Here is an 11,360-nt window from a genome sequence, read left to right as displayed (position 1 = left end):
TTAGCAATGTCGTCGTCATACGTGTCTTCACACTGTTCCCTTTGGGGAACTGTATGAAGTGGTGGAAGGATTTATGGCCGTGATTAACGCTCATTCCGTGACCGTAACCATCTTTGAACCAGCCATTAGGGCGGTTAGTCCTATGGCGGGAGGGTTTTACGGGCTCCCACAAGCTATACAAGGAGGGGGGGCCACCCACACCCACGGACGCAAATATCCCACTGGATGTCAACCCAGAATTTAGAGCCGGAGCTCCGACTCCACTTGCCGGGACTGTCTGGAGCGGGGTTCGAAACCCTACCCTGATCTGGCCCAGCGGCAGGGATCCTACCGCTATGACAAAGGCCCAATCCGATTAGCAACGTGAAATGGCAGCATAGGGCTCCAGTCACGGGGAGGGAAAAGGCGCAGGAAACGTATGGGTGTCACCTTTTGTGCGGAGTGGGCCTTTTGCGTAGCAGTAAGCATCCCCGCCGCTGGGCCAGAAGGAGTAGGGTTTTGAACCCCACTCCAGACAGTCCCGGCAAGTGGAGTCGGAGCTCCAACTTTAAATTCTGGGTGGACATCCAGCGGGATACTTGCGTCCGTGGGTGTTGGTGGCCGCCCCCCCCCCCCTCAGATGGGTTGTGGGAGCCCGTAAAACCTTCCCGCCATAGGACTAACCACCCTAATGGCTGGTTCAAAGATGGTTACGGTCACGGAATGAGCGTTAATCACGGCCATAAATCCTTCCACCACTTCATACAGTTCCCCAAAGGGAACAGTGTGAGGATACGTCCGATGATGACCTCTTGCGCAATGCACCTCCTTGGACCCTCAGTCGCAGGTGCGAGGGGGCAAGTGGTGCAAGTGTTAAATTTTTTATTTTATTGACATGTAAAATGTTGGCCCAATAATTCCCTTCCAAATGCGCTAGTACGGTCGGGGTACTTACGCATCTGGCCGGATGAAATGCCGGTTTTCAGCATGCACAGTGCATGTGGGGAAAACTGGCATTTCCTGTCCTCTGAACGAAGGGGTTCAGAGGCAGAACGCGTGCGACTGCACATGCAGCGCGTGCGCAGTATAATTCGCCGCTTTCATTAATGCTTTCAGTGAGGTCCAGTCATTACAACTTACACATGAAAAAAGCATGGGTACAGTTGCTACAGAGGCTGCGGAGGAAGATATTTCTTATCGTGGAGCTTCTGAAAGTATGTATGTCTGTATACATTCCTTTGCGTGTTATGTATATATTCCTTTACTTATGTGTATGAATGTATTATTTAATTATGACTTTCAGAGAAAGTAACTTATTGGAAAATCATAATTAAAAACATACATTCATAGTAAAGGAATATAAAACATACATACATATACGTAAAGGAATATATGTGGACATACATACATAACTCATTCTCACATTCCATTCACACAGCCACAATTGCTCCTTCTACCTACCGTTCTGAAAACCCTTTAAAAAAAAAAAAAATTTTTACTTTAAAACTTACTTAAAATTTCTTAAAATAACTTCCCTCCCTTTCCCAAACAAAAATATTGCATTTCAAAAGCTCCACGATAAAATATATCTTCCTCCGCAGCCAATGAACCACTTTACACTTGCTTTTTTTCAGTGTAAGTTCTGAGGACTTACCCTCACGGATTTCATGAATGAAATCCACGAAGTTCACTGCGCAAGCGCTGCCTGTGCAGTCGCACGCGCTCGAGGTCTGGAAATGCCGGCGTTCCTCGCATGCGCTGTTCCTGCTGAACGCCGGCATTTCCAACGGCCAGAAGCATGAGTACCCCGAGCGCACTCACGCTTCTGGCCTGGAATTTCTGGCCCAATATATTATCCACAACCCCATGAGCCCTTACCTTGCGTAACAACATTTTCAAATGCCTTTTGGAAATCCAAATATACTACATCCACTGGTTCCCCTTTATCTACCCTGCTAGTTACATCCTCAAAAAACTCTAATAAACTTGTTAAACACGATAAAACTGCTGCTCAAATGTTCACCCTTGCTTTTGTTACCTCTAAATTCGACTATTCCAACGCTCTCCTGGCCGGCCTCTCACCTTCCACCCTCCGTAAACTTGAGCAAAGCAAGTCCTGTTCACCCATCACCCCTGTCCTCACTGACCTACATCAGCTCCTAGTCCGCCAACGCCTCAATTTCAAAGTTCTCATCCTCCTGTCCAAATGCCTCCTTGGACTCCCTCTCTCTGTAACCTCCCCCATCCCTACGACTCTCTGAGAACTCTGCATTCCTGCAGTTCTCCACTCCCTCCGCCCCACCATTGGTGGCCGTGCCTTCAGCCATCTAGGCTCGAAGCTCTGGAATTCCCTCACTATAGCTCTCTGTCTTGCCTTCTTTCTCTCCTCCTTTAAGACCCTCCTTAAAACGTACTTCTTTGCCCAAGCATTTAGTCACCTGTCCTAATATCGCCTCATGTGGCATGGTGTCGATATTTGACTGATTACGCTCCTGTGAAGCGCCCTGGGACGTTTTGGAGGTTTAAGGAACATTCTGTTGTTCCTGTCCCTTCTTCAGCAAACCACGAGGTCACAACCTTTATTATGGGGGCCAGCAGTACTAGTGCTGTGTGGCCAAGTGGCATAATGTTGTCTTTCTTTCCACTTTCTCTCCTTATCTCCCTAAATGGTTGACTCTTGTCAAAGCTGCAGCCATTTGGTATGAGCCTAGACACTGAGTGTCACCAGGTTTTCAACTGAGGAGTGGGGGAGGGCTTATGACAGTTAAATCCAATCTTCTCCTCGTTTAAAAAGTAGTTCCTGAATAAGAATCTCTTGTGCATCACCTCCCCACCCCTTTCACCTCACCATTGGCAGCTGTGTCTCCTGCTGTCTGGATTACATGCTCTGGAACTCAGCCCATAAACCTCAACATCTCCCCACCTCTCTGTCCTATCTTAAGGCCTTAAAACCCAATTCTTTGACCAAGCTTTGGGTCACCGCTCCTGATATCTCTTTCTTTGGTTGGTTTTAAAATTCTCATCCTTGTTTTCAAATCCCTCCATGGTCTCACCCCTTCCTATCTCTGTAACCTTCTCCAGCCCCACAACCCTCTGAGATCTCTGCGCTCCTCCAATTCTGGTCTCTTGAGCATCCCTGATTTTAATCGCTCCACCATTGGCGGCCGTGCCTTCAGCTGCCGAGGCTCCAAGCTCTGGAGTTCCCTCCCTAAACCTCTCTACCTCTCTCTCCTCCTTTAAAACGCTCCTTAAATCCTACCTCTTTGACCAAGCGTTTGGTCACCTGTCCTAATATCTCCTTACGTGGCTCGGTGTCAAATTTTGTTTGATAATCGCTCCAGTGAAGCTCCTTGGGACGTTTTACTACGTTAAAGGCGCTATATAAATACAAGTTGTTGTTGTTATTGGCATCTTTTTTTTTATGCCTCTTTCCTGGAATGTTTTTCTACATTATGTGGAAGTTGTTGTTGTTCCCTCCCTCGGCCTGTATGGATGAGGCCAGTTGTCACAACCCAAATACTGTCCCGGCTGAAGCTCTACAACTGCGGTTGTAAGGTCAGCTCAGACTAGGAAATGACATTTTTGGGATCTTCAGGTTTGTATCATTTAACTAAAACCACCGGGAGAGCTATCATCACATTCCCTGAGCTCAACGTCATCACCGGGAGAATGCACTGGAGCGGTACCACCAACGCTGCCTCCGCAAGATCCTACAAATCCATTGGCAGGATAGGCGCACCAACGTCAGTATTCTTGCTCAGGCCAACATCCCCAGCATCAAAGCTTTGACCAGGCTCAATCAGCTCCGATGGATGGGTCACATTGTCCGCATGCCCGATACGAGACTCCCAAAACAAGCGCTCTACTCGGAGCTCCGGCACGGCAAGAGAGCCCCAGGTGGGCAGAGGAAACGCTTCAAGGACACCCTCAAAGCCTCCTTGAAAAAGTGTAACATCCCCACCGACACCTGGGAATCCCTGGCCCAAGACCGCACAACGTGGAGGAGAAGCATCCGGGAAGGCGCCGAACACCTCGAGTCTCTTCGCCGGGAGCAAGCGGAAGCCAAGCGCAAACAGCGGAAGGAGCGCACGTCAACCCAAGCACCCCACCCACCCGCCCCTTCAACCACCGTCTGCCCCACCTGTGACAGAGACTGTAGGTCCCGCATTGGACTCATCAGTCACCTGAGAACTCATTTTTAATGTGGAAGCAAGTCATCCTCGGTTCTGAGGGACTGCCTAAGAAGAAGAAGATAAGCAGTGTTTCCGGATCACCTCACCTGCAATACTGACAATTGCCTCCTGAAAACAAGGCGAGTTTGAACACTTCTCCTCCAGGCCATTAGGTGGCACTGTCATCAAAGACACAGCACCTGCTCACTGGGGCAAAGCATCTGAATATAGTCTCTAAATATTCAACAGCAAGAAAAAATTACAATATAACGCCCTTAACATAGTAAAATGTCCCAACGCGTTTCACAGGAGCATAATAAGGCAACCATTGACACAGAGCCACATGAGGAGATATTAGGACTAAAAGTTGTCACAGAAGGTCATGGGTTCAAGACCCAGTCCAGACTGACACTCCATTGCAGTGCTGAGGGAGTGCTGCACCGTCGGCGGTGCCATCTTTTGGATGAAGTGTTAAACCGAGGCCCTGTCTGCCCTCTCAGATGGACGTAAAAGATCCTGTCGCCCAATTCGAAGAGTAGGGGAGTCCTGGCCAATTCTAATCCCTCAACCAACACCTTAAAAACAGATGATCTGGTCATTTATTGTGTTGCTGTGTGTGGGAGCTTGCTGTGCGCAAATTGGCTGTCGCGTTTCCTGCATTACAACAGTGACTACGCTTCAAAAGTACTTCATTGGCTGTAAAGCGCTTTGGGACATCTCGAGGTTGTGAAAGGCGCGATCGAAATGCAAGTTCTTTCTTTCTAAAAGCTTGGTCAAAGAGATTGGTTTTAGAGAGCATCTTAAAAGGAGGAGAGGTGGAGTGGTTTACAAAGGGAATTCCAGAGCTGAGGGCCTGGACACGGCCACCAATGGTGGGGCAAAGGGAGTGAGGGATGGACAAGAGGCCAGAGTTGGAGGAACGCAGAGATCTTGGGGGATTGTAAGGCTGCGGGAGGTTAGAGAGAGAGGGAGGGGCGAGCCCATGGAGGGATTTGAACACAAGGATGAGAATTTTGAAATGGAGGCGTTGCCGGACCGGGAGCCAATGTAGGTCAGTGAGCACAGGGGTGATGGGTGAACGGGACTGGGTGTGAGTTAGGACACGGGGCAGTGAGCACAGGGGGTGATGGGTGAACAGGACTGGGTGTGAGTTAGGACACGGGGCAGTGAGCACAGGGGGTGATGGGTGAACGGGACTGGGTGTCAGTTAGGACACGGGGCAGTGAGCACAGGGGGTGATGGGTGAACGGGACTGGGTGTGAGTTAGGACACGGGGCAGTGAGCACAGGGGGTGATGGGTGAACAGGACTGGGTGTGAGTTAGGGCACGGGGCAGTGAGCACAGGGGGTGATGGGTGAACGGGACTGGGTGTGAGTTAGGACACGGGGCAGTGAGCACAGGGGGTGATGGGTGAACGGGACTGGGTGTGAGTTAGGACACGGGGCAGTGAGCACTGGGGATGATGGGTGAACGGGACTGGGTGTGAGGTAGGAAACGGGGCAGTGAGCACAGGGGATGATGGGTGAACGGGACTGGGTGTGAGTTAGGACACGGGGCAGTGAGCACAGGGGGTGATGGGTGAACGGGACTGGGTGTGAGTTAGGACACGGGGGAGTGAGCACAGGGGATGATGGGTGAACGGGACTGGGTGCGAGGTAGGACACGGGGCAGTGAGCACAGGGGATGATGGGTGAACGGGACTGGGTGTGAGTTAGGACACGGGGCAGTGAGCACAGGGGATGATGGGTGAACGGGACTGGGTGCGAGGTAGGACACGGGGCAGTGAGCACAGGGGGTGATGGGTGAACGGGACTGGGTGTGAGTTAGGACACGGGCAGTGAGCACAGGGGGTGATGGGTGAATGGGACTGGGTGTGAGTTAGGACACGGGGCAGTGAGCACAGGGGGTGATGGGTGAACGGGACTGGGTGCGAGTTAGGACACGGGGCAGTGAGCACGGGGGGTGATGGGTGAACGGGACTGGGTGTGAGTTAGGACACGGGCAGTGAGCACGGGGGTGATGGGTGAACGGGACTGGGTGTGAGTTAGGACACGGGGCAGTGAGCACAGGGGGTGATGGGTGAACGGGACTGGGTGTGAGTTAGGACACGGGGCAGTGAGCACAGGGGGTGATGGGTGAACGGGACTGGGTGTGAGTTAGGACACGGGGCAGTGAGCACAGGGGGTGATGGGTGAACGGGACTGGGTGTGAGTTAGGACACGGGGCAGTGAGCACAGGGGGTGATGGGTGAACGGGACTGGGTGTGAGTTAGGACACGGGGCAGAGAGCACAGGGGGTGATGGGTGAACGGGACTGGGTGTGAGTTAGGACACGGGGCAGCGAGCACAGGGGGTGATGGGTGAACGGGACTGGGTGTGAGTTAGGACACGGGGCAGCGAGCACAGGGGGTGATGGGTGAACGGGACTGGGTGTGAGTTAGGACACGGGGCAGTGAGCACAGGGGGTGATGGGTGAACGGGACTGGGTGTGAGTTAGGACACAGGGCAGCAGAGTTTTGGATGAGCTGAAGTTTATGGAGAGTGGAGGATGGGAGGCCGGCCAGGAGAGCGGTGGAATAGTCGAATCTGGAGGTAACGAAAGCACGGATGACGGTTTCAGCAGCAGTTAGGCTGAGGCAGCGGCGGAGCCGGGCGATTATACAGCGGTGCAAAATAACAACAGAAAATGCTGGAAAAACTCAGCAGGCCAGGCAACATCCGTGGAGAGAAAATAGAGTCAACGTTTCGGGTCAAACCCTTTGTCGAGACTGGAAAAGCACAGGAAATGAAATAGATTAAGAGGCCAGGCTGGGAGAGAACAAGAGAAGTGAAGAGACATTTAGAGGTATTCAAAACGAGACGAGATGGTGATAGGACTAGTGGAGACAAAAGACAGCTCTAGATTAGGTGTGAAATGTTCTGGCAGAATGGGAGACAGCTGCCATGTGGGAGAGAGAAAAAAAAAGGGGGGGGGGAAAGGGCCAAAACAAAGATGGGGATAAAAAATAAATAAAAATGTAATCGGGGCCGAGGTTATGATCTGAAATTGTTGAACTCGATATTGAGTCCGGAAGGCTGTAAAGTGCCTAATCGGAAGATGAGGTGCTGTTCCAGCATCCGCAGTATTTTGCTATCATACAGAGGTGTAAGTAAAGGGTCTTGGTGATGGAGAGGGTATGGTGGAAGCTCAGCTCAGGGGCAAAATTGTCAGGTAAAGGGCAGAAGTGCCTTCTTCCCGAGGTCACTGAGCCTTTCTGCTATTTTTATAATGAAGGAGAAAGATATTTCAAAAACTTTACAGTTCACAGGAAAACATGTGAGCACTGAGGGAAGCAACATTGTTCTGTCCCTGTAAAAATGTGCTCGTAATCCCAATCAATGTTCCCTCTAAATGTTCGTTGTTGTGCGTGGCCTGCTTACTTCGCTGTGTGGCACCTTTACATTTGCTGCGCAGCTGTGCACGCGCAGTATCTTCGAGGGAACAACTTCAGCTGCCGAGGCCCTGAGCTCTGGGATTCCCTCCCTAAACCTCTCCGCCTCTCTACCTCTCTCCCTCCTCCTTTAAGACGCTCCTTAAAATCTACCTCTTTGACCAAGCTTTTGGTCATCTGCCCTAATATCTCTTTACAAAAAGAAAATAGTACTGCAGATGCTGGAAATCTGAAATAAAAACAGAAAATGCTGGAGAAACTCAGCAGGTCAGGGCAGCATCTGTGAAGAGAGAAACAGGGTTAACGTTTCAGGTCGATGACCTTTCGTCAGAACTAATATCTCTTTGTGTGCCTCGGTGTCAAATTTTGTTTGATAATCGCTCCTGTGAAGCGGCGTGGGACGTTTCACTACGTTAAAGGCGCTATATAAATACAAGTTGCTGTTGTTGTTGTTGTTATACACAATTCCCTTTTTGAAAGTTTCTATTGAATCAGCTTCCTTTCAACAGTGCGTTCCAGTTGGCCGCTGCAATTCCTTCTATTACAACAGTGGCTACATTTCCCAAAATTACTTAATTTGCTGTAAAACCGCTTTGGGACGTCGTGAAATTCGCTACAGGAATGCAAATTCCTTCTTTCTTTCTTTCAGCAAAGTCAGGGAAATGTTCGGGGTGAGGTTATTAACACAAACACACACCAATAACAAACAAATTTAAAATATATTGAGCCGCTTATTTTTAAGCAGCGACGTGCATTGGTTGCATTTTTTTAAAACCAAAAATGATCAGCACAAATACAAAATCCCAAACTCCAACTCAGACTGGAGGCAAATGCGTATACGGGTTCTTTCTTTTCTTGGTTTATTAAATAGTGGCAGTTTGTACTGTAAACATTATTGATTTACCTGTAAGAATTTATTATTGTATTTGTATTGTTGACCATGGAGCTGTTGTTGAGGCTTTTTTTTGTGGTCAATGAATGTAATGGATTTGCTGTGTAATTGATGAGTTGTATAAGTACTGTTGTACTTGAATGTTAAAATTAAAAAAAGGACAACAGGTAATACCAAGCAAAAATGAAGAGTCACTCGATTGCCAATAGGACTGGCATAAAATTGTTTTTCACTATGGGTACCTGTACTGTTAATATTGTTGATTTGTCTGTAAAATTTACCACTGGGTCATTCTACAGAAACGGTGGCATTCCTGTCTCTCACCTTTGCAGCAAGCAAAATACTTTAAATGAACTTAATGATCACATGTAATATATATTTTTGATAAATATACACTGTTCTTCAGTACGATAGCAAAATGTTGGAAATCCGAAATAACAACAGAAAATGCTGGAAAAACTCAGCAGGTCAGGCAACATCCGTGGACAGAAATTTGAGTTGACGTTTCGGGTTTGACCCTTCTTCAAAACTGGAAAGAAAAGATAGATCGGAGGCAGGGCTGCGATCGAACAAAAGAATAAAAGAAACAAAAGAAGTAAAAAAGAGACAATAAAAGGTGTTAGAAGCTAGACGAGATGGTAATAGGCTGAGATTAGGTGTAAAGTGTACTGGCAGGGCAAGAGATAGCTGCCAGGTGTGAGAGAGAAACAAAAGGAAAGGGGGGGGGGAAAGGAGTGGAAAAATTACAAGAATTACAAAATCACTGTTCTTCAGTGCTGCATTTGTACTGTTAATCCTATAGCTGTTTTTAACGCTTTGTTTTGTTGCGGCTAATGAATGTAATGGATTTATTATGTAATTGATGAGTTGTAACAAGTACTACCATGTTTAAGTAAAAATGTTTGACTCCAAAAAAAAAATCCATTGAATGGCCACGTGCATATCTTTGGATTGAACTACATTTCCCAAGAGGCACTTCGGCCGCTCGGCGCATGTGTGTTAAGGGGGCGGGGCTGTGGCCTGGAGCGAGCGCGCGCGGAGGGGGTGGATGACGTCGCTGCCCCCCAGGCGCGGTGAGTGATTGGCTGGTTCCCGCGAGCGGGGTTCGGTGGATCGGTCGCCCGCCCAGCCCGAGTCGGCACTCACTGATCCCTGACCCTGGTCCCCCCGGTAACCGGAGAGCGAGTGTGCAGACAGTCCCCGCCGCCTGGCCCGGGACAGCGACAGCATCAGCATCATGAGCGGCTCGGCGGCACCCGCCACCGTCAGGCGGCGCGGACCCGCACCCGCACCCGGAGCGGCAACGGCAGCAGCAGGCGACAACAAGGCGACCCGCACCCTCAGCCACCGGGATCTGAAGAAGCTGAGTGAAGAGAAGGCAGAGCAAGAAAACAACAGCGAGGCAAGCTGGCTGAGGTAAAACTTTATACCATTGTCGTGTAAAACTCCCGGAAATCGGTGTATATCTGCACTACTGTAGTGTAAAACCCCAGAACACGGTGTATATCTGCACTATTGTAGTGTAAAATGCCAGAACACGGTGTATATCTGCACTACTGTAGTGTAAAACCCCAGAGCACGGTGTATATCTGCACTACTGTAGTGTAAAACCCCAGAGCACGGTGTATATCTGCACTACTGTAGTGTAAAACCCCAGAACACGGTGTATATCTGCACTACTGTAGTGTAAAACCCCAGAACACGTTGTATATCTGCACTATTGTAGTGTAAAACCCCAGAACACGGTGTATATCTGCACTACTGTAGTGTAAAACCCCAGAACACGGTGTATACCTGCACTACTGTAGTGTAATACCCCAGAACAGTATGAGCAGCTAGGGGTCAAATTAAAAAACAGAACCTCAAGGGTAATAATCTCTGGGTTATTACCTGAGCCACGAGCGAATTTGGCTAGGATAAATAAAATTAAAGAGTTAAATGCGTGGCTCAAAGACTGGTGTGGGAGAAATGGGTTTTGCTTCTTGGGACACTGGCACCAGTACTGGGACAGGAGGGAGCTGTTCTGTTGGGACGGACTCCACTTGGCCAGTGCTGGGACTAGAGTCCTGGCGAATCATATAACTAGGGCTGTAGAGAGGGCTTTAAACTAATTAGTGGGGGGGAGGTTTCTAGAGAGCAAATAATAGAAATGACAACAGAGAAGGTCATAGACTTAGGTAGCAGTGGGGGAATTAAAAAACAGAATGTGTCAGGAAGGGACAGAAGGTATGGAGTAAAAAGTAAAGTACTAAAAAGGGAAAAAACAGGAACTAAGTGTTACAAAACATATTTGAAAGTTCTTTATCTGAATGCACGTAGCATTCGTAACAAAATGAATGAGTTAACGGCACAAATAATGACATATGGGTATGATCTTGTGGCCATTACAGAAACATGGCTGCAGGGTGACCATGACTGGGAATTAAACATACCAGGTTATTTAACAATCAGGAAGGACAGGCAGGAAGGGAGAGGAGGTGGGGTGGCTATGTTAATAAAGGAAGGAATCACTATAATACAGAGAAATGATATTGGGTCAAAGGAGCAGGATAGTGAAACAGTTTGGGTGGAGGTAAGGAATAATAAGGGGAAAAAAACACTAGTGGGTGTAGTCTATAGGCCTCCGAACAGTTGCAACTCTGTTGGACGGAGTATTAATCAGGAAATAGTTGAGGCTTGTAATAAGGGAACAGCTATAATTATGGGGGATTTTAATTATCATATTAACTGGACAAATCAAATTGGGCAGAGCAGCCTTGAGGAAGAGTTCATTGAATGTATTAGGGATGGGTTTCTTGAGCAGTATGTAACTGAACCGACCAGGGGGCAAGCAACCTTAGATTTGGTCCTGTGTAATGAGACAGGATTAATTAAAAATGTCCTAGTA

The 11,360-nt window shown here is 48.6% G+C and overlaps 1 protein-coding gene across 1 annotated transcript in view; it reads left to right on the top strand.

Moving 5' to 3' along the window:
• Window positions 1-9,502: 9,502 nt before the first annotated feature.
• Window positions 9,503-11,360, top strand: part of LOC147116881 (uncharacterized) — a 77,622-nt gene continuing 75,764 nt past the window's right edge. The window contains exon 1 of the mRNA XM_085987185.1: window positions 9,503-9,889. Within this exon, the coding sequence (XP_085843311.1) occupies window positions 9,711-9,889 (179 nt within the window). The 5' untranslated portion in view covers window positions 9,503-9,710. The remainder of the gene's footprint in view (window positions 9,890-11,360) is intronic.

This window comes from Somniosus microcephalus, chromosome 5 (genome assembly GCF_052327205.1).
Source record: "Somniosus microcephalus isolate GS21.2 chromosome 5, FLI_Smic_1.0, whole genome shotgun sequence".
NCBI classification, from domain to species: Eukaryota; Metazoa; Chordata; class Chondrichthyes; order Squaliformes; family Somniosidae; genus Somniosus; species Somniosus microcephalus.
This window is presented reverse-complemented; position numbering and strand designations above follow the sequence as displayed.